The sequence below is a fragment of the Gallus gallus genome, chromosome 1 (assembly GCF_016699485.2).
Source record: "Gallus gallus isolate bGalGal1 chromosome 1, bGalGal1.mat.broiler.GRCg7b, whole genome shotgun sequence".
NCBI lineage: Eukaryota > Metazoa > Chordata > Aves > Galliformes > Phasianidae > Gallus > Gallus gallus.
The window spans coordinates 29,114,483-29,139,231 of NC_052532.1; the positions used below are offsets into that span (position 1 = coordinate 29,114,483).

The 24,749-nt window shown below is 36.9% G+C and overlaps 1 protein-coding gene across 1 annotated transcript in view; it reads left to right on the forward strand.

Annotated features, from left to right (window-relative positions):
• Positions 1-23,935, forward strand: part of CNTN1 (contactin 1) — an 85,071-nt gene extending 61,136 nt beyond the window's left edge. Inside the window, exons 19-22 of the mRNA NM_001004381.4 lie at positions 4,408-4,594; positions 5,879-5,991; positions 7,168-7,324; positions 21,935-23,935. Coding sequence (NP_001004381.4) covers positions 4,408-4,594; positions 5,879-5,991; positions 7,168-7,324; positions 21,935-22,014 — 537 coding nt within the window. The 3' untranslated portion in view covers positions 22,015-23,935. The remainder of the gene's footprint in view (positions 1-4,407; positions 4,595-5,878; positions 5,992-7,167; positions 7,325-21,934) is intronic.
• The last annotated feature ends 814 nt before the right edge of the window (positions 23,936-24,749 follow it).

A 24,749-nucleotide genomic window follows, 5' to 3' on the forward strand; every position in this document is an offset into this window, starting at 1 on the left:
CAATTATAAGCTCAGGAAACTGAGATTTGAAATAAAGGCACTGACATCATCAACTGTAATTCTTAATTTACTAAAACAGCACACTGGTTTGGTGTTTCATATGAGTTGTGCAACTAGAATCTAATAGAAAAAGTCATGGTCAGATATGAGAGCAGGGTGGAGAGTGTAGATCTGTGAGCTCAACCCTGCTAGCCATGTAGCAGAGTTGCACTTCCAAGTTGGACAGTCTATGCAGAAAGTGAGCAAGAAGCCTTGGTGCTGGGAATAACCTGAGCTTGGTGTTATCTGCAAACTTACTGAGGGTGCACTCAGTGCCCTCATCCAGATGATCAATAAAGATACTGAACAGAACAGGCTCCAATACCAACCCTTAGGGAACACCAGCTGTATTTAAATCCATTCAACACCACTCTCTGGGTCTGGTTGTCCAGCCAGTTCTTTACCCAGCAAAGAGTGTGCCTGTCCCGGCCATGGGCTGCCAGCTTCTCCAGAATACTATGGGAGACAGTGTCGAAGGCTTTGCTGAAGTCAAGGTAGACCACATCAGCAGCCTTTCCCTCATCCACCAGCTGGGTAGCTCAATCATAGGAGATCAGATTGGTCAATAACCTTTCCAGGCATTGAGATCAGGCTGATGGGCCTGTGTTTGTTCATCAGAAAAAAAAAAAAAAAAATAGGATACAGGAAAAAGTCAATATTATTGCAGTGGAAAAGAAGCACGGAGAACTAATGGGTGGAAAGAGGATAACTGCAGTTCTGCAGAAAGGCGGAATACCCTGGCAATGGATGGAAAGTTCTGTTACACAGAATGCACATGTAAGGGATGTCACCTTATTTTGTCAGGTGGGGCGTGATGGTTCATCCACTGATTCCTAGCAAATTACTACACTTCCACAAATCCAGCATGAACGAAATGCTTGAATGTGTACAATAAGCAGTGGTATTAAAATCTTGAGTTTTTTCTCTTTTTTTGTTCTCTTTCCCAAAAGTAATGTAGTTATCATGACTGGGAAGAAAAGTTTGTGTCTGACACGTTAATAAGCAGACAAATAGGCATAAATTACTGCCCCATAGAGCTCAATAGCATGTTCATTCTGAGATCTTTTTCTCCAGAGCAATAATCAACCTCATTCTAGAAGAGAGGAGAGCAGCAAAGGGTAAGACAGAAAGTCCTATGCTCCTGAAGATCAGAAGTGCTATCCTCATCACTCCTGTAGGAGCTATTTGTACAAGGCAGAAAAAGAGAAGGCTCTTCAGGCTGTAGACTACCTTTCTGAAGTTGTAGTACAAGTTGTAGAGGAAAGGGCACAGATCTAGTTAAACTACTTTATAAAATTAGAATGAAGATGTCTAGAAGGTTCTGTCTGTATATGCATAAAGAAATTTTCCAATGTTTATTTTTCAATTAGTGCTTAGCTGTAACACTAGTTGACAAAGTTCCTCATTCATCAAAACACTTCCTCAGTTTCATGTTTGTCTTTATTATTACCTGACAGTGACATAAACGATGTAAATTCTAGAGTTTAAGAGGTGAGAGTATTCTGAGCTTTGTATCCGGAGGTACTTCACATGTGACGTGACGTTTTTCACGCTAGGAGGAGTCAGATTTTCTTGACACTAATGCATACTGTCAGAATGACTACCATCACAGTGATGAGTGTGAGCTGATTTTGCCATTACAGTGGAATGTCCTCAGCTCACACCTAAAGGAGAGATAAAGTAAGAAAACTATCATCTCCATCCATACAGAGAATTTAAGATTTATGAGTTCTTGCAGTATCCTGCTAGAAGCCACAGCTCTTCGGTGCATGCAATACCACAGACACTGTATCATTCCTCCTGCTTCTATGAAACAGATTTTGATTTTATTAAAAAAATTTATCTCTGTTCATTGCTATTGTCCCTCTCACTGAAATACGTCATTAGCATTTTCTTATTGTGAATAAAATGTGTCTTTTCTGTCCCTCCTATGTAAAGTTTCTATGCATATGAAATATGTTGTTTCATAACACTAACAAAAATCTTCAGATGTATTTTAGTATATTAAAATTTGGATTAAAAGAGGGAAAAAGGATAGTGAGTTTTTTTCCCTAATTTTGAACACAGGCAACTATGCTAATTCATAATGGCTAAGGCATTCCCTTCCCACCGATCACTGTGTGAACCCTTTGTTGGTTTTGGCTTAATTCCTTCAACAACCTCTAGAGTTGGAGTTAAATATTCTGCTCTGTCCTCTGAGGATCCATAGACTACCCTAGCAAGGTAAACGCAGAGCACTGGGAAAAAAGATAAACTGACTGAGATTCATATCCATGCTCTGAAATAAAAAAAAAGAGAGCAAAGTGGGAAAATGTGGATTCTTGTAGCAATGGTGCACAGCATTCTGGATACCCCTTCCAGACAGGCAAGAGAGTGAAAGGGAAATTCCTAAGTATTTCAAGAGACTTTTAAAGTATTTAAATAATATGTGAGAAGAGAAACATGGGAATAAAGAAGACAGTAGCTTTTCTTAGCTCTCAAGGGAGTTGTCTTATTTTAAATCTTTATTTTCCAAGAGTAGCTACAACAATCCAACTACAGAGATGTGACTCACACTCTAGGAGTACTTAAATCCACAACATTTCAGCCAAGAGCAATAGCATTTGGGATTTAGATTTAGTTTAATTTTTAAATTATATTATTTTTACCTGGAATGTAATATGCTATCAGTGTAATTTACATTTTCATTCATTGTTCTCACTTGTCTTGTTTGATGCTGTACATTACTTATTATATTATTTCTGTAATATTCCTGTAGTGTAAGTGAACAGTAAAAAAGTAGAAAGTTTTGCAAGTCCAAGGTATTCAAAGGCTTCTGTCATATGTCTAATGTTCAACAAAAGCTTCTCATATAAGGTGCTTGCCATCTTTACGTAAAGCAGATAATTAGCAGTAGAACACACTGAATGCATGAATAAGTCTTCAGTGACCACTTAATAACTACAATAAAGCTGCTCTTAGTCCTGTTGTAGCTAATCCATTTTTGACCGTCTAGAACTTTGCAGGTATTACTTTGCTACAGCTAGAAACTTGTTTGGCCTTTGGGACAGAGACAGACCTAATGTCCTCCAGTATAGAATCTCTTGTGATTTAACAGTTAACAGTTAATGGCATACCGCTGGTTGCTTTCAACAGAAAGCGTTTATCTACAACAGTTTGTTAATTAGAATCATATCAAACCAATTCTGACTTGAAGAGTGTAGTAAATGCCAGCTGAAGCGTTAAGATCCCCTACCAATTTGAAACTGTTCACAAAACAGAGGTTACCAGCACTCTGGAGAAGCTCGCAGAATTGATTGGGTGCATATTTCTCATTCATCTCAGGGCAAAGGCTGTCCACTCAGATTTTAAGATGCTCTTACAGTTCTTTAAAAATACTTTTTACTCAAGGGAAAAAAAAATTACATAGTATGTGATAAAAGTTTTAAGTCTAAGGCCAATAGAAGAAGAGCTGGTGAGCTAGTAGATCACGGAGAAGCAGGTAAGATATATGTGATATAGATATCAGTTCAGGTCTCATGATCTTTGAAGCCAATCTTTTTGATGATAATTTATAAATCTTTTTAATCATAAAAAGAAACAAAAAATGTCATAGTTGTGCATGTAGGACTGTGTTCAAGGATGTCAAGGAGGTTCATTTTTACTAAGAAATGTGCAATGAATTAAAGTAAAATGTAACAATTTCATGAAAAAAACTGTCAGATTTTCTACATACAGTTAATTGACTTTGTATTTTAAGATAGGTTTACATTGATGCTTTCCCTCTATTATAAGCATTTAAAGGTTCTTTCTCAATGACATCGACAAATGTCACATTGTACTCTGAAATCACATTGAATTTAACCAGAGAACTTCAGAAAATGTTTACGTTTGCACATCTAGATATGCACACACAACATGACTGCATTTTTTCATTTCTCTAGAGAGAAGTACAAAGGGAATTGGTTTATTAGAGAGTTTACAAACAGTATCATGAAATCAATAGCAGAGTATAGTCTACCCTCTAGTGCAGGAGAGCAATATTAAAGTTCTGAGTAAAATGCTCAGCATCAGAACAGCAAGAAAATAGCCTCATTTAGCCAAAGGCATTATCCATTTCCCAGACTTTTAATGACTTAGCTGAGAACCAATTAATCCACTCTGAGAAAAATTGTCATAACACAATCTGACTTAGTTCCTGTTTCTTTACATTTATAGACAACTTAGTTAAAATCTTGGCTTGGAGAAGGGATTCCATGCTATTGCTTGTTAAGTGTCTTTTAGATCACTTAACATTTAGAGTAGGTTGTATCAAAATGTATACATCATTTTTTATAAACTTGCTTTATAACAAAATATGTTAAATTTAATTATTCAACTTGCTTACAGATTCGTTACTGGGCTGCTCATGATAAAGAGGCAGCTGCGCAGAGGGTGCAAGTAAGCAATCAAGAGTATTCAACCAAACTGGAAAACTTGAAGCCTAATACACGCTACCACATAGATGTTTCTGCCTTCAACAGTGCAGGCTATGGACCTCCCAGTAGAACCATTGACATTATTACCAGGAAAGCACGTAAGTAAATTGAGCGTTAGGTTATTTATAATGTTCTGTACTTCATTATTGCATGTTGTATCGTGTCTATCATTTCTTCAAGCTTGGCTTCTCATTTGTGTATCTGGCATTCTCCCTTTATGTAGTTTTGATTGTCTGTATGAAAAATTCAACCAAGGCTCTCCTTCCTCCCTTTTGTTTCCATGTATCTTACCAAAGCCAGTAAGGAGATGCATGCTTTACACTTATAGGTTAATTAAGGGTGGAAAGGACTCAGAAGGCCCTACATCATTCTCAAAGCAAGGTCAGCTACAAGCTCAGACCAGAATGCTCAGGGTTGGGTCTTGTGGGGATGGAGACCCTCCCTGCAAACCCTGTTCCATTGCCTAACATTTTCCTAGCATCTAGTCTGAGCCTCTTGTAGTCAAATGTGTGTCTTTTGTCACTCATCTCTCCTGCCGTGCACCACATTAGAGAACCTGGCTCCATCATGTTGATAAATGCAGGCAGGCTCCTCATAAGTTGCTCCAAAGAAGGCAACCTCTTCTTGAGAATAAGCAAGCCTGTCTCTCTCATCTTCCTTCAAAGGGCAGGTACTCCAGCTCCCTACAAGGCCCTGCGTTAAGCTCACTGCACATTATCAGTGTCTTACTGTACTGGAGGACACAAAGCAGGACATGATATTCCAGGTCTCTCTGAACGTTCTTAGCAATGTTCAATTAAGAAATATATCTCGTGGATTTAAAACACACTTGTGCACTAAAAATGTGTACAACTGGTTTGAGGATTTCTGTCAGTAAACAGTGTACTGGGCAACTTGGATCTGCAGGGTTGTGCTGAATAATAATGTATTTTATGTACTTGTTGTGTGAAATATGATTAGCAGCTTCTGCAACGGGGTGCTCTGATTACTACTGAGTTAAATGCTTTAGAATTGCCCTTAAATGGTTAATTAAATGTTAAATTTCAATGAATAAATATGACTTAAGCCACATTCCAGGGAGGTTCTGAACATATTTGCATGCCAGCAAACACACATGGTCAGCAGCATAGTAAAGGGTAATTTTGGCCACTTCCATTCTGACAGCACAGAAGAACAAACCCACAAAGCAGGCACTGCACAAGCCGTACAAAAATTGCCTGGCCAAAGCTGCAGCACTTAGTTCAAAGAAGAAAACTGCATACCTATATGAAGATCAGATATAATTTCCCTTTTTACCTTTCTACATATCCATGAAAATTTCATTGAAGGTTTATGAAGTAAGTCACAGTTCTTTGCACATTAATGCATATGTTGCTTTTCAGCTCCAAGCCAACGTCCAAGAATCATCAGTTCTGTAAGATCTGGTTCAAGGTACATCATCACTTGGGATCATGTGAAGGCAATGTCAAATGAATCTGCAGTTGAAGGATACAAAGTATGACCTGTGAAAACAATTTTTATCTATATGTATTCTACATGAGCTGCATTTTATAAACAGGAATGCATTTTGGTACCTAATTGAGCTTAAACATAATTGCATGCTGAAGATGAAGGTGTCAGGCTCAGAGATCTCAAACATCTAGTAGACACAGGGCAGAGCTGATTGACTTAGTCAATGTGATGAGAAAACAGTGTAGGTATGGTAATGTTTTGGTGATTAATGATTATGGTAATGTTTAGATCTGCTCTGACTGTAACAACCTGATTTCCGATATGATTAAATTGAGTCCATAGACTAAACTGAATATTTAAAAAAACTTTACACTTTAGTAGTTTCTCTTTTTACCCAGCTACATTGTTCCAGCTTTCTCTCCCATCTCCATGGGAGCTACAGTTGCAGAACTGAACACAAGTGCTTGCAGTTAAGGAACATAAGTTCTTTACAGTCAGGGAAGGCAGAGGAAATGAAGTGTCAGCTAGCCTTGACAGATGCAATCACTGTATAACTAGAGCAAGTGTGTATACAAACCATAGACTGTATAAAAAGCTCCAGAAATTATTCTGTGTCTTTAGGTTTGCTGCCTGTTTGGCAGTGAGAAAATTATCATCATGTTCCACACATACATTTTTTCTTTGAGGACTTGAATTAATTCCTGCGAATTGGTGTGAATATTTTCCAGAGATGACTCAAGAGAAAGTGGAGATCTTTTCTGAAGGTCCTACAAGACATACACTGTCATATTTGAAATAGTTTAACAGCACTGAAATTTAATAATACAATTAATAATTGTATGACAAAATGGTAGTCAATTTTATGTAGGAAAACCTAGCTGAGAAGTGAGATTTTTATTTGATGCTCCTTGCCACCCTCCATTCTTATCCTCCATCATTCAAACACTTATTCTGAATGTAGAAAACTGAAATAATTTTTCAAAAGGTGGTATAAATTAAACAACAGAGAAAGCAATGAAGAAACATCTTATCTAGATTCACCCTACATGAAAAGGTAAAAAAGATGGTACCTTCAACTAAGTTTTGAGATACATACACACATAAACGTAATACCTTTTAATTCACTCACTGTACATATATAACTGTGTTTTTGTGGAAAAGTTTTGTGGAGAGTGTTTTTGTGGCATTTTAATAACAATGTTTGTTCTGACTTTCCTAGGTGCTATATAGACCAGATGGACAACATGAAGGCAAGTTGTTTTCAACTGGAAAACACACAATAGAGGTCCCAGTCCCCAGTGACGGTGAATATGTTGTTGAGGTCCGAGCACACAGTGAAGGAGGAGATGGAGAAGTAGCTCAAATTAAAATTTCAGGTGAGCAGATAACGTCTTCCTTCCTTCCAATGCTCCTTGAAAATCTTGGAGTAAACATTTTCTTCTTGTGCATTCTCCAGAGACGTCCACACCATTCATGCCCAAAACTGGAGAGGTAGCTCGCTCTTCAGAAGTGACTGCACTGATAATTAAGGTTTATCTTAAAGTCTTCCTGAAGACTGATAAAGCATACAAGATAGTTCAGCAGCGACCCAACTCAGTCCTGGAAGCACTGTCAGTCTTCTAGATATCACTGCTTCTACAGGTGCCCCCAGTTATGCTGCCACTTCCAGTAGTATACTGCTAGCATAACTACACATGCATAATACATGTGCATGCCTAAGGCTCAAGAAGTCAACTTGCAATAATCCTGTAGTTCCTAGTATGTGTTACCTCTGCATCTCATTCCATTGTTAACTGCCACAAGAAGAAAGACAACTCAGACAAAAGTGGTCCACAATGGTCCACAAACCAATTTCTAGGAGAGTTCCGCTTCTCAGGGTAGAGGAGAAGCTGTACCACATGCAGATGAAAAAGCAATGAGAGATGCAAAATATTCAACTTCAGAGTGGTATGGATGACTGGTAAAGAGGGTGGCCAGGCTGATTCAACTTATGTTCACTATCGACTCTAAATACAAGGTCAGAGGTGGTCTGTACATCCCTTCCCTACTAGTTTTGCAATTTAAGTAGTGTCTTAGCACACTTTATATAAAGCAGAAAATATAATGATATCAAGGACTCGGACACCATTTTTGCAAGGTTATGATTTAAACGTGCTATGTTATTTTATTTTTTTCTTTAATCAAAAAATGAACTTTGGGGATAGTAAGGTTTAAACACAACATTATTGTCACACTGTCAATGCAACCACTACTGCATCTTTTAAAAAAACAATGTCTATGCTATATTGTGAGTGTACTTTAAGAAAATGTGCCCATTCTGAAAACAATGGATCTCTGACCTGCTGTTTTTCAATAATATATACAGTTCAAATTACCTAACGTGAACTCGCGGGTATCACTAGTCTTGTTTGGATGAATCATCTGTTCCAGTCTTGGTAAAATGGAATCTAGAGGTGGAGAATCATGCGAGTTGGTTCCAGTCATTAATCACCTTCACTGATGACAACTTTTTGCCCTATTTTTATCTGGTTTTGAGATCCACCCATTGCTTTCTTTTATAGCTTCTGTCTAGATTGAAGAATCTTTTTATATCTGTTATTTCCTCCCCATTAAGATAAGTATACAAAGTCTGCTCTGAAAGTAATCACTCCTATTTTGTTATGTTGGCTCACAAAGTCAGAGGCAGATGGTGGTAGTATGGCAGTAGAGGTTGAACCTTCTCACCAATATTCAGTTACGTGTTGCTGCGATGCGACAGATGGCAGCAGAGGGGCAGTCTGACTAAATGGCAACTGACCTGAAACTGAGAATGAAGCAAAGCTGTGTCACTGAATTCCTCCATGCAGAAAAAATAGCACCCACTGACATTTGTTGACACTTGCTGAATGTTTCTGGAGACCAAACAGTGGATGTGAGCATAGTGAAGCGATGAGTGGTGCATTTCAGCAGTGGTGACAACAACAGTGGGTCACCTCTACTGGTACAGATTTTTAGGAGTTCAGCATGCCAGCTCTTGTTCATCGCAGGTAAAAATGCCTAGGTAATGGAAATGACTATGTTGAAAAAGAGTGTTTTGTATCTGAGAATTTGCTATATCAAATAACATTACTGTGCTCTTTATATCTCATGGAAATAAATAGGAGGCATTACTTTTGGAACAACCTATATATATCAATCAAGTGACTGATCAAATGCTAAATGGAATCAGTGCCTTGACTTTCTCAGTGATAGCCTTTTCTTCAGGTCTTAAAGAATTTTGACAGCTGTTCATTTCTCTGACTTCTGAGAATTCCCTCAGGACTATAAGGGCTACAACTATACGTACTGTTGTCTGAGGAGATGGTCTTACCTCTCTACATTTACTACTCCCAGCGCTGTTTATGAAAGGCTTTCATTAGTCATTTATTTCGCTGCACTGGACTATGAAACAGTGTTCAGCTCGTTTTTCAACCCCACCCTTAAATCCTTCCCAGAGTCCTAGCTTTCCAGGATACAGTGTCCCTTCCTGATTTGTGTAGCATTTCCTTAGTGTGTAATTTTATATAAGGTTGTGATTATGCACAGTTGGTTTGAATGACCTTAAGTTCCCATGCTATCTGGGATGATGATTTTTCTTGGAAACCTGCAGAGGAGGGTTGGTTTCCTAGAAACAAATGTTTTGGTGGTCAGCTGGCCAGAATGGAACTTACATGTTTAGAGTGATGTAAACAACAGGGAAAAGAAAGCATAAAGCATCTTATTTAATTTAGAGAGGACCACTGCCTTTAGGCATCTGATTCCAGAATTTTCAAACTAATTAATTTCTTGTACAACTGAGTGGGGAGAATTAAACAGCAAGCACAGGGACTGAATATAGCCTGGATGCTGAACAGGATGGAACACATCCTAAGCAAACTGGAATAATGCAAGGAAGAGAGAGGAATGTCTAAAAACCTGTGTTTCTTCCAAATTTATGTCTTCCTGCTATTCACTGAGTATCAAATCCAAAGTAATCTACCTCATATGCCCAAGTTCAGTAACTATGTTTCTGTTATAAACAGTGTTCATCTAGGGTGTAATTCAGAAATTTAAACATTCAACAGCTTAAGCAACACTTCTGCCATTTGATGTGCCCTAGATTACCAGAGACATCCATGTAATGCTGGCAGGTATGACAGGTTCTACAGGAGACCTTATGTCTTCTGGATCAGCAACTGGAGGCCGGGCAGGACCTTAGAAGCACCATTTACCCTGTATTTCAGGCATCTGAATTGCACTTTTTTGCAAACCAAAACCATTCCCTTGATTTGTGTGGCTGAAATTGCTGTGCTAGGAGGCTACAGCGTAGTCAGTGCATTGTAGATGTGCAATTGTAAGCTCTTGCTGAATTCTGTACAAGAACACCTAGCTCAGGAACCCTAAATAGACCTGAGATCTTAACTTAAGATCTCAAGCAGCTTTGCCCACTTATATCCAGTCACCTTCCTAAGGATGCACTGTTTGAGCTGAGCACAATGTAAAGGAAATTTACCACACAGCTGTCAGATACACATTTCTGCTCTGTGAGCATCTTGAAATGCGAGTGCTTATCATAAAATCATTCACTGCATATATGCTGAGCTGCGTTTTGGCATATTGCTACCATCTGTAGACTAGTTGTGAACCACTGTATTTTACTGAGCAGTGCCTGTCATACAGTTAGAGGTTGGAGATACTTTTCAAGCCCACTGTAATAAATACATGAGCTACGCAATTGAAAAATATTTCTTGAGGTACCACATCTATTTGATGATTGGCACTACTTGTATGGCCAAAGGAGTACATTCCAATGGCTAATAGTAGGCTTATCTATTCTCTCTGAAATACATTAAAGGCTGAAAATTGTGTTTTTTTGTCTCTTTTGTGCTTTATGGATTGCAATGCTTTGTCATAGTACTAGTATTAATGTAATCAAAGCCATCTTGCAATAAGTCAGAACTAAAACTATGTGATATTGAGTACTTTTCTCACTTCACTTGTGTCACTGCATTGGCCTCAGTGCAGTTAATTTATGCCAGAGAAAAGAAAAATAGAAGCAGGCTCTCAAATCTTAAAATTTTATCCATTAGGGAGGAGGGCAACTTCCTATTTAAGAAAATACTGTGAAAAAAAATAAAGATAACACTTTCACCTTCTAATATAAAATAATGTTAATATCTCATTTTAAGTAGTAACATAGACAAAGAATAACTTACATACTGCATATGCTTGCATTATAGCTTTGCTACAAATTATAAATTATAGCTTTGCTTTCACTGCTTACATATAAATATATGTGTGTGTGTGTATTTATGAATTCTATTTGCCAAGGCCATGTTTTATGATCCTGAAGAGATATTTACTTTGAAGTACACAGCTTTTTCAAAGCAAAATGCAAAACTTTTACCTATAGGAACTCACAAACATTTAACTTATTTTATCTATTTTTTTTTTAATTATGATTTAAAGGGGATACTAATATACATTGCACACATTAGTGTCAAACAAATCAGGTGGTCATTCAGTTTTTATGTATTACAGTCAAGCTCTCTTGATCATAATTTGAAAATTTCTGTCTGTTGCAAAGTTGGTTGCAGTTATAGGAAAAATAACAGAAGAAAGCAGGTAAAAATCATAAGGCATGCTTCTGAAAAGAGGCCTCTGACTGGCTGTATGTTACATGGCAGTCTCTGTTACTGATTTTGGAATTTATGAGTTTGTGACAAGAATGTAACTGAAAGATTCTACTAAACTAAAAATACACTTCCAAAAGAACTCTCCTCTGTGAGAACTGGATTTTTTACAGTGCACTTGACCAATGTCTCATGGCCTGAAATATAAGTAGAAAATATTCAGCGTACTCTCTAACCTGGTACAAAAACCTGCCTAAAACAACTTGTTTGGTTTTCTTTATTTTCTCTTCTTTGAGAACTAAGGATTGACAATACCACGTGTTGCAATATATTTAGTGCTAGAGCAAGCATTTTCTTGATAAGTCAAATTATCCTTAATTTCAGCTACTTCTCTTTCTCTTGCAGGACAGACTGTGGATATGTTTTCTTATCTGATTGTATTTTTAGAATGCACTACCCTGTGATAATCCTGATGCTGTTTTGGTCGTTTGACACTTATGTGGGAAAGTCTGAATACACAGAAAGTGCGAATGCAACAAAATTTCATTTTTAGCTGTAATGCTCCTAACTAGGCTGTGCAATGGTGTTTACAGGCTGTATACATTGAAATTAGATGTGTGTACAGGGATTAAAACATGGAGCAATATAGATTACTCATTATCAGAGTAATGCTAACAAGACAGTAGTTGCTATACATTAGAAAACAAAAAAAGTAACTTCTGTCTTGTAAAAGGACCTTGTAAATTCTTCTTATGCACTGCTTTCACCTTCAATCTGAGTTGCTACTTGCCTGCCTATGTAAGCTTGGGAATCACCTGCAAAATCCCAGCTGAGGGTTACTGCGTGGTCACATGAGTGCCTGGCAACTCTGTAAAGCTTTTCAGCATTAGCAAAAAACAAATGTACCACAACTCGAGACACCGTTTTATATGTCATAGATTATGCCAACTGTCACCAAGCTTGCAAGAATGCTATAGGAATGTGTATCTGCCATAGAAACTTATTTTTTTTAATTGTAGTTGGATTTCTGATGGTAAAGCTTCTAAAGATAGCAAAAAGATACTCAAGAAGAATATTGAAAAACTATCAAGTCAAGGGAGGGTACTACAGCTAACGGGTGAATTCTTCTACAAGTGAAGCAAGGATCTTCAGCTAGACTAAGGGTAGTTAGTAAAGTAGTCATTCATAGTAGGGAAAAAGTAACTAGAGAAACATTCACTTTTCTTCATAGTGTGTGGATGAAGGTACTCAGTAAAAGCAAGCAGCAAGTTGAAAGCTATCCAAATAATACTCTTTTACATGGCACAGAATTAAACTGTGGAACTTCCAGTGCCAGGAGACTGAGCAGGACAGAGTTATAAATACAGACTTGGTCTATCACTGCTTTATGTAAAACAATGCCCTATATCCAGCCCTTGACTCAGGAACTACTGATTGACAGATGTGGGGAAGAATATGAGACAAAAATTGTACTCTGCAGGCAATGAATTTGTTTTTCTTTCCATTTCATCTGTTGTAGACCACTGTTGGAGTCAGTGTCCTGAATGAGGCGGAGGCTTGGATATCACTCATTAAATCCGACCCTGTACTCCCAGCTTTAGGAAAGTGTACTACAAAATGCTTGAATAACATTGAGTTGATAGACAAAGGATTAGTTCTTTTGAAATCTCTGTATACTCTCTTTACTGTTCTCAGTAGTTTGGATGTTATCCACCAATCAGTGACTGACTTCTGAAATGTTTAAGTAGATGAAGAAAAATACATTGTGCCTCACTGTTCAGTTAAAAATACCCTTTTGAAAAAATTGGCAAGCTTTTGATAGCCACTGTTTCAATAGGACCATCAATTCATCAATGAAGCAAAATGCTTGATATTATATTCACTTCAACTTTAGAAGATGGAAGAAATCTGAATGTTCATTATGTATTTACACTCTCTCTTCTTTAAATGTAGCAACACAACAAATAGAACACTCTAGAAAAAATCACATAGCCCATAGACTGAATGCCAAGATGCATATTTTGGATTAATATAGTAATTCCTTTGATGCATAATGATTTAATTTAATACAGATGCATATTCTAATTTCACCTCTTGGTAGGACATTTAACTACTGAGCTATATGCAGCATTTTTAATTGTTTTGAGAAATCAAAGGTTGGCAAGTGATCTTTAGAGTGGTTTAAAGTAATATTTGGAGAACTCATCTCATTATTTTTTCCCCTTAATAATCTAGGCAGGATTGCAAAGGTGATCGCAGGGATAAAGAAATGAAGAAGGGAATCGTTTCTAGCTGTGACAATTCTTGCACATTTTGATTTTTATTTGTAGCAATAGAACTGCATTATTCAAATTATTTTTCAGTTCAGTGGTTAACAAATTATCTTACTTCTTAGGGGTGCCTTGAAGTGGTGGCATACTCATAACTCTCAGTTGTATGTACCTAACCTAACCAAACTACTTTTCTTCTCATTTAGTGAGGAGAGTGATTCAGAACTCCTAGGTTAGGCCTCTGCTGTATCATACCTTTGCATGAAACCTCTCCTGCTTGCAACAGAAGTAAAAAACAGTGATTCTCTGACAAAAGCCGTTGGTGATTTCCTGGTTACTTTAATTACTGCAGGTATAAAGCACAGATAAAATCACTTATTTGCTAATTCAGAATTATCTTTTAAGTGGCAGTGACCATATGGGAAATATTGGTGTATGTTTGCCTTCTTTCTGTAGATGTATTAATAGTACATCTTATTACATACTGAAATGCTCCATGCCCTTTTCAGGATGCTTCAAGGACTTAAATGTCAGAATGTTCTTGCCTTTAAATGTTAATGTCATATATTTTACTTTCACCATATTCTAAAGCCTTTTCATAGAAGCAATAGGTGGAGAGGTGAAGATAGACTTGTCCTAGAAATAAGCTTTGTGAGAATGATACCAAGGTAGTTTGTCTTCTGTTCCTGTTCAGCAGCTATATTCAGCCAGTGGGGAAGGGAAGGAGGAATATTAATGCTGACAAAGTAGGAAATTTTAAAGGGATCTTTCATATACGTTCAAATGAGTTGTTCAGAATATCGAATTTGGTGCTTGTGGCTTTTTTCCATAGAGTTGCTGAAGTAAGAACTTTTTCATTTGAGAAATTCTGAAAGAAGGCCAGTTACAAATTTTTTTCTAAAGCAGCATGAAAATTTGCTTGACCTGTGAACCTTTGGTTCTTTGATTTTAGAGATTGGATTCATCACAGAAGTTTGAATCGAAGATACATTAGCCTTATAGTTTGTATAAGTCTCAATAACTAGTTTCTCCTAAATTCTGAACTATCTGCAGCTATATCATCTACTGTCACACCACTAGGCTATCACAGGGCCCTAAGAAGATTCCTCTGTAAAATTTGTGTACATGAAAGTGTGTAAATACTAATTAACATAAATATCTTTTTTTTCCTTTTCAAATCATGCTTTTTGGTATTTAAATGATGCACGCTGAGAAGAAATAGCTGTGACTGTACTTTTTTTTTTTATCATAGTATGTAATGTTCTATCAGTGCACATTCCAAAAACTGGATCAGAAGAAGGCAATGTGGAACCACAGTGAGTCACTTATCAGAAGACATGAAAGCTAGGGCGTCCCATATAGTGCTATGTGATAACCCAGTACCCAATCAGAAGAACCAGAAAAGTGGCTGTAAATTCTTCTCAGGGTTACAATTAAACTTTCTTCTCTGGCCTCCCCCCCCCCCCCCCCCCCCCCCGCCTTTTTTTTTTTTCCGGAAATATTAGGCCTTTTTGATTAAAAACCTGTCAGTGAGACTCCCAGAGAAATCAGTTGACTTCCTCTGAGTGGTTATCAACGGTAATTTCTGAGGCAATGAAGAATATATCTGTGTGGAACATTCACAGCCAAGTGTTTTGCCATACCAGGCAATCTCTGTAATCGCAGATGAGATTTTCTACATGGACAACCTACTAAAACTTGCTCCGAGCTCCTCCTGCTGCTTCTGCAGGCAATTTCCAGCAGTGAACACCTCTTCTTAGCAGAACACGTAATTCAGCGTTGCTTGGTCTGGCAGTATTCCTTGAGCTTCTTGTGAGCCAGTTTGTCAGGTGTGATTGCTCACAACTGGGGAGAGAGCAGATGCTGAAAGGTATAACAAGCCTTTGTCTGAATCTCACAAAATGGTGGGAAGTACAAATCTGGGTCACAGACAGACCTCCAGAGATGGTTCTTGTTCTTGTTTCTTGAGTATATCACTTTAAAAGTACATTTTAAAAATACTGTGTGTGGTCTTCTACTTAACTATCCATGCAAGATAATCTCTAATGTGTAAAGGGGAATAAGATTCTGAGAAATAATTCACATTTATTGACATTTAGTAATAGTCTGCCAACTGAATATTATCTCATTTTCCTCAGAGTCTAAGGCATCTTGTCATTTTGGCAGTGCAGGTCTCCAGCAGGGCCAGAGTCAATAGAAAGGTAGCCCATGCAGCTTCCAGCAAGCCAGGTGCCGTTGCCAGAACAAAACAAAAAGCTTGTTTGGCTCTATTATGGATTCTCAAGTAGGAGAAGACAAACTAACAGTGGGTGAATAAACCACTCAGACCATCAGTAGTCCTATGAACATGTTTTTAATGTTGTCTCTCTTGTTCTTGTAATGGGTTTAAAAGTGTTCTAAAGCAACACAGTAAACATTAGCACAGCTCTTAGCACAGGGAAATGCACAGACTTCATTATTGCCATCACGTGTACTGTGCTGCAAAACTGTAATTCACAGAATTACTCTATAGAGCCTTTCGAAATGTTCATGGCATAGACAAGAAAAAAATTTCCTCATGCCTATACAAAAGTAATCCTAGACAATGGAAATTTGGACCTATGACATAGCAATGTTATCACTGATGCAAGATAAACATATTTTAATTAGTTCAATTGTTTTCCATTTACCATGAATAGGAATAGCAGAATTAAAACCATGTCTGCTGATATTTCCCATTTCTTCTTGCAGTAGCCTTTCTTGAAGATGCTGTTTCCAGTTGGGACAAGTAATATTTCTTTTTAGAAGCCAGTTCACAGAATGACAAACTAACGCACTTATTTTATGCAGTGTAGTTTAACCTAAAAAAAATGTATTTCCTCCCTTCCCACTTCTCTGTTCTGCCTGGGTAAATATGCACTCAAAACAGATATTGATGAAGCCTAAGGGATGCTAAAGAAACTAAGGAACAGTATTCAGAGGATCTGAGGAAGCAAAAATACCTTTTCCAGTTGGCTCATTTATTTCCCACAGAAGTGAATATGCTTAGTTGCAAGCAAAGAGATACGCAGTTTGAGTAGGCTTTGCATTTACCTTTCATAAAGTAAAAAGGAGAAATATAGAAACAAGCTGCCCTGATGGACATTGCTTTGTGGGCACTGGACCAGAAGGGGAATATTGTTTACAGGAAAGTGGATAGGAGGTTTTATTGTTTAAAATAAAAAAGAAATCCATTTTTCAAGATAGGTGCAAAGGCAAATTCATTTATTAAATAACAAGAGTAAAACTTTGTTTTGCTACAAATTTAAATGGATTATTATTCATATAAAATCTCAATTCTGATAAAGAAATATTCTGTTTTCCTTACTCACTTGAAATAAATTTATGATAGGTTAGGTTTTGTCAGGAAAAATGTGTTGCATGTACTGTGTCATTCAGATGGTCAGTCTGCGTCTACCTGAATGATGTGTACAGCGCAGTAGAGGGTGGATGTGGGTGGATGTGTAGAGAAAAACAGTTGGCATTGAGGATCCAGCTCCACAATATATGCTGAGGTCAGGTTTTGCTTTGCATACTGTCTCTTCTGTTCCTGCACAGTGTGTCTAAGACAGCTTCACAGTGCAAAATAAAGCCCAATAAATGGGACAGCTGAGATGCTTCAGATCACACTCCTCAAACTGGAACATTAATGTAGATATTCTCTGCAATGTTCAGTTCCCAGGAACTAAGAAAACTGATGTAATTTAATACAGATTAGTTATTCAACAATATTTCTTGATAACAAAAGCAGAGAAGGAGTTTTGCTACAACAGGAACAGTTCATGATCAGCCAAGGAACAGCTTGAAGTTTGTGTATGTTGGCAGAGCAGATGCTTTCTCGCTGAGAAAGAGAAGTTATTTACATATGACAGCTTCATGGATGACCTGGAATTAATTTCCTGTTTCGCAGACCTGATGAAATTAAGATTTCTAAATAGTCTTCTACATTTTTTTTTTGTAATCAATATGGCAAGGATACTAATGTTGGGAAAAGGGCCAGAAATGTCTTGTCTTAAAGATAAGTAACATTTAAAGAGAATAATGACATATGTTTAATAAAAAGTCATTGCAAAGTTTTGGGAAATATATAGAAGTCTGAATTGTTTTAACTTCTTTCATTTGGACCTAAAGTTAATTTCTTTACTTTTGAATATAATTGGAAAACATATTGCACAGTGTTCAAGATGCCAGACAATTTGGAATCTCCATTCAGAAATATAAAAAAATTTACTCTAGACTTTAGACGATTGAATTGGCAACAAATAATATAAAGTAGAAATAGAAAGCTGTGGATTAGTGGGACTTTACCTGGGGTTCCTGTGGTATGTAAAGGTCTTGCTGAATGCAAACCTGTCCAGCAGTTGTTCCCTTCATTTACTCAGGTATGCAGCTGTTCATGAGATAGTTATCCCAAAGGGCTGCTGAGAAAAGAAAGAAGGAACAAGTTACGATAACTGCATGCATCAAATACAAATTGTATTCAGTAAGGCATACACTTTTGTATATAGTTTAGTCATTGGCTTAAAAATACCAACTACAGGAGCTCTACAGCAGGCAGTAGTAAGGCCTTCTTGTGAATACAGCAAGAAAACAAGATTTCATGCCTTCTTTTGTTTGCGGCTGATGGAAAAAAAAAGAATTTAAGGTGTGTCTTTCATGTTTTTTTGAAAGAAATGAGGAATCTTGATCTGATGTCCACAGATAATGGGTTGGAGTGGTAATTAGGTGATGTGACAGTGATTTGGTTTTGGCCTCTACTTTCATGACTGTATCTTGCAATGGCATGCATGCTGGATACGTGAGATGCTGACTGGGAGAACAGACCAAATGTTGTAGCACTGAGAATGAAGCTTTATATTGCTAAATTATTCATGCCTGGCTAGACTTCAAAAGGAGTTTAATAACCCTTCTGTTTTCATTTAAATCCACATGTTTATCTCTTCACATTCACTAAGTCTTTATTTGGCATTTCTCTGGTTTTTGAGAGATTGTTAAAACTGGCAGATCACAACTGCAGTACTCTACTGCACAGAATTAACAGTGATGGCTACTTGGGCACAATGTACATTGATTTCTGTTCACGAGCTACTGCAGAGTACGGGCCATGATGCAGTGGTGAATGGTAATTCAAGTAAAATATGATTCCTGACATATGGGTCAGTAATGTAACACAAAAAAATATGTATATGAAAAGAGAAGATGAATTTAATGTGGACTTATCCTGATAATGTTCTGTTAATGTGCTATCTGATGGTAGGATTTACTTCATTGCTGGGTAGTTATAAATATCTCTGCACTGGTGCCTAAGCCTTGTGAGAAATGGCTGTAATGGGGTGACCTGCTAACTCTTAATTCTGACACCAATGAGTGCATCTCAGGGCAAGATTTATTATTCCATTCTCTTTGTAGAATAGTTTCATGCAAATAGAAATTTCCTTTTATTTTCTCATCATTTTTTCTTCATGTTTTGTTTAATCAGAAGCATTCAAAACATGACTTTAGTTGTGTCTTTGTAACTGCATTTTCCTATTCTGACAATGGCAGAATTTGTTTTTGTGGATATTCTTAAACATAAAATACAGGAATTGCTTTCTATGGCCATTACTCATTCATTAAAAGCTACTACTTTGATATTTGAGGATACAGACTACACAAAGCGAATAATGTGCCTTATAAATCACTAAAAAGTATAGATAAATATACTCCCATACTTTTCACAATTGTCAGAATGCACAGTTGTTGTGTATGAGAATATATCTGAACATACATTTGTATACATCTTAAGTGTAAATTTCCTCCATTTATGAGTACTTTGAAGCAATCTTTCAATATTTTCCTTAATTTCATCTTTTATTACATTGTACTTTTTACAGCTGAATTGAAGCAATGAAGAAGGATTGGTAGGTCTCTTGTCTTGGTTTTCCAAGTGCTTGGATGTCAGTAAGAAGTTGAGATGAAATGTCGACTTCAGAAAGGATCTCCACAGTGCTAAGGGAAAGGGGAGAAGTGGGAGCAGAGAAGAGTTCTGAGGGGGTCAGAAGTAAGAGAAAGCAGTAGATGGAATTTAATATGGGGGACAGATAAGAGTGGATCAGCAGAAACGTCTTCATTTGAGAGAGGAGCAGAGCCAAGAGGAATGGTGTAAGAGACCTAGATAGAGGGAGTAGAATAACAGGAACATGGCTGAAGTTGAAAAGAAGTTCTGTGGGGAAAGCTCTAAAATTCTGATTTCATGGCAGATGCTGTGGACTTTCTCCCCAGTTGGACAGTAGAGAAACCAGGATGATGTGGAAATGCTTGCTTCCTCCTCCTGTGACAGAAACAGGAAGGGAAATAGTTGGCTCTGTCTCAGAGGCAATTGTCAGAATAATTCTCTGATAGGATCTGCATAGATGTTCCACCATGGGTCAGGAGACACTGCCTTTTAGATCTCCCTTTCTAATAGCTCTCAAAATTCACTGCTTAAGGCCTCTTGTAAACAAGCCAAACCTTCTGTTTGCTAGTGGCTCATGGTCCTGTTTCTGTTAAATGATTTGCTACATGACAAGCTGTAGGAACATCTTCCTTCCATTCCAGGGATGGAGAGGACACACATTGATTTTGGCTGAAAGATGTCTTTAGACCCAGCTTGCTCTGGTGGTACACATGTATTATATATACCTGACGGAACATAATTCTTCCCACTGCAGCAACACTCAGGAATGAGTTTCGAGTACTGTAATAAGCTAGTTGAAGGAAAGAAGAATAAGCACGCTAGCTTGAGATATGCTCCCAATCAGCTTTCCAAACAACTGCCTGAATTTGGATGGAGGGCTGTTTGAAGTCAAAGGAGAAAAGAAGATAGTGCTCTGAACATGGAGAACTGCAGCTGAAGGCTCAATTGAATGACTGAAAAGAGGAAAAACCCTACCTAGTACAAGGTTAAGATTGCATGTGGTGATCCTTAGAAGACTTATTTGTGAAGCAAAGCTTTCGTCCTGGAATTGCAAATAGTACATGTTTGGTGCATCACAGAAGTCACTGAAGTCAAACCCATACTGTGTTGAGATATATTATGAAAGCATCATCCAATAAATTAAAATAAAAAGAATAAAAAATAGAATAAAAAAATCCCAGCAATAATGTATGGGAAACCACCAACAATTGAATATTATCACTTTTGTCTATCCACAATTAACTAACGAGTTGGTAAGCTCTTCAGTTGTCTGATTTGTACTCAGCCTCCATACTTTGTGAAAAAGGTTTTTTATCAGTCAGTTTCATTTCTATCTAGTTTCCTTACTTTCTCCTTATTATTGGGGGTAGGAAATACTGCAAGAAATGAATGCTTGAAGGTAACTTACCAGAATTTATTTGGTCAAATTCTCACTTTAAACCATCATGGTTTTTTTTTACACTCACTATCGTATTTCAATGACTTTTAATTACTAAAGCCCTTCATTAACAGAATATTTGAGAACAAAGGTACAGAAACTTCTCAGGCTGACACATAAAACCTGCAGATCTGTTCTTCTAGGAAGATCCTTGTGACTTACACAGACACAGATGTGTAAATGCCACACTGCTAGAAGCCAGCCATCTGGACTTTGTAATCAAGCAGGTAAACAAATGGACCAGGCTCTTCGACATCTCTCAGATTATTGCTGATCATAATAACATTAACTTTTCCAAAGGTGTCTCTTTGCTTTGTCACATTTCAAAGACTCCATTAATTTTGTTTTCGCATGCTTAAATATTTATTTTGACCTTTTGCCTCCTGCTATAACCTCCTGGCTTGTTGGACCATCCAAATCAAAATACACTGATGTGTTCTGAATGGCCTTACTGCTTGTATAAACACACTGCATAAACAACTCTTGCAGAACAAAAGACCAAGTCCTCTGCTGTGCTGCAGAAAGTCTCTTTGTCCCTTTCAGATTATCCATACAGGTAGGAGCTGTGTTGAGATATGCCAGCTGGTTTTCCAGTCTTGTTACCCTACGTTCTTGCTCACATCCAGTGTTGTTTCCCTACGCTGAGTAATGCTTAAGAAAAATCAACACCATGTTGTTATCTGTTCACTGTGCAGGTGCCACTGCTGGAGTACCGACTCTGCTTCTGGGCCTGGTGCTGCCTGCCCTCGGTGTCCTTGCCTACTCGGGATTCTGAATGTAGCTGGGTTTACCTTGTCCTCACCCGAACACAAGGGACTCCCTTTGAAGAGGAGGACTGCAACTCTCGATTCCTGTGGCACCATCCTAAGCCAAATAAATTACACTTTAAAATAAGTTACCCTACCAATTTCCTATGGACTTTAAAAGGACTGAGGCATCCAGGAACTCCTTCATTAAGTAAATCAACTTTTGAAAGGATAAGAAATATTTTTAACTTGTTCCAATATGCCTTATAAAAACACTTATGCTGATCTGTGACAGTTGCATGATTCGGTCCAATGGGGCAAGTTACAGTGTTAAAACCCAATAACATAGGCTGTACAGTGAAAGTAAAATCACCATACGTAGGTGCTTTAACTTGAATAACAAATTGTGAAATATAATAGAGATTGAAATGTTGATTGTATGTGATAAATGTAAGAGTACTACGTCTGTCTGTACTATCCTATATGTTTTGTGTACTGCATATTTTTGAATGGCCCCATCATCATTCATTGGGATTAATGGTTTTTTTGAGAGACAGTCAAAGCAAAAACATTTTGTTCATTTTCACAGCTATATTTCTTGAGGCTATTGGATACAATTTGAAGGACTTGAAATAAATGTCAGTGGCAAGAAAAGTTTTATTTTAAATATGTTCAGAATACCTGAGACATTCATAGTATGCTCAGCTTAAAGGAGTTTACCTGTACTTCACTGACACTAGATTTACTGTATTTTTTTCTTAAAACAGTTCTGTTGAAAATTCTGTTATGGTCACTGTTGATGATTTTAGGAGTGAAATGTCAGCTTTCAGGGAAGCAGCACAATGTATCGGTTTTGATTTCATATTATTACTATTATTATTAAGGTAGCAATATAACACATAGAAGACTGAAGATATAGTCCATATTAAGATCAGCTAAATGGACCATGAAATGGTAGGAAGCTTATGTTATTTTTTAAAGTAAAAAGATTTAAAATATAAAAAAGAAATAGATATACAGTAAATGACAAAAACAGAGTAGCACAGTTAAAAAATTATTATATTTACATTTCTATGCTGCAGATGCCAGGTGTTACCTTCCTGTGGTGAAGTGTACATTTGGGAGAACTATATGCTTTTTCAAGAATTTGATATTATTCTAATATTCATAGTGTTGTAAATAAGAGTTTTAAAGTTCTGGGACTGTTTCCCTATTGGACAGAGTACTGAATGGTCCAACTGTGTGTTAATTCATGAAAGTCAGATCCCAAATGTCAGTTGAAACTAAATGTTTGCTATGGCCTTTGCAAAATGGGAATTCTATTAGAGATAGAGAATGTTTTTGTTCTGACTGTGTCCAGAGTGTTTCAGTGTTTTTTTGGAGTTTGTTTTATTTTTTTAAGTTTTTAAAGAAATACACATTCTTTATGTTTTCCATGGTATGCTGGGAATTAGTTTGAGTGTGAATGTTGAAGAAACACAGTGATATTGAATCAGATGGCTCGAGTAATAGTGCAATGTCTGATGCTTCAAGAATTATAAGCTTTGAATCATATTTTATTAGCACAACCTTGCTAGCTACTTAGAAATAGATTTTATCTTTTTAGAACTGATACTGTAGAGGTCCATAACAATATTTACATGGAGCAAGAATAGGCCTATTAATGATTTTCACCCCCTTCTTTAATTTGTATAATTTTGTACTATATATTTACATGTACAAGTGTAGAGTCTTCATCAAGAAATATCAATAATACTGTTCTAGTTTAATTTTAACTATTTGGTACAAGTTGACAATTTTTTAAATAGGTGAAAGTGATAACTTCCCTACAGAGGAATGTCAAAGTGTCAAGCACTACTCCGTTTCGTAAATTGTATAATTATTTGAAAGAGAAATGATCTGTCTTCATACATGAGAAACTAATATGCTGTAAGCCTTCTGTACAAAAAAAAAAAAAAAGTGTTTTATTGTATTTCATTTGGTTTCGTTCTTTTGCAGTATGACTCATTTTTATATAATCTACAGCCACAACTAAAACTTTTGCCAAATGCATGATTGCCTTTTACTTTTCTAATACATGGTGTAAAAAGCAAAACTGGTTAGTTTTTGCATGAAAATGACCTGGGAGGGAAAGCCACTTCCTTTTTTAAATCAGCAACACAGATGAGGTAGGTCTCACGTACTGATCAGATAGTTCAAAGTTTTTCATTGTTTCACATAGTTGTGTAAATTCGACTGGGACCTGCAGTTTCAAATTGCTGTAAAGAAAAACTAACTAATGTATCATCTGCTTTAAAACGCAAGGTTCTTAATTAAAGTTTATATAGATAGACATATTTGTTGTTTCTTTATATTTCAGGAAACTTGATATTACTATTATTTGATACTGATGAATATTGAACTGTTTTTTAGTTACTTTTTATCTTTTTTTTTTTTTTTTTTCCAAATGAATAGAGCAGGACCGTGCTTTGTCCTTTTTATGAATGAAAAGTAAATTACAGTTAAATAAATGTATTAATGTTATTCAAGATACAATAACTGTCTTTTGAATTAGAGCTTTCTGCTTTCACAATAATGATGCAGTCCTCTGTAGCAGTAAGAATGTGTTTAGAATGAAAGCCTGTGTGTTCCTCCCCCGCATTGTTATGAATTTAGTGGGACTGAAAGAGCTTCTGTGGGGTAAGGGTGGCTGCTTCACTTTGATTATGGGTGACATAGATTGAAGGATTTTTGTGACGGCAATGACTGAGAGCTTTTCAGAGTT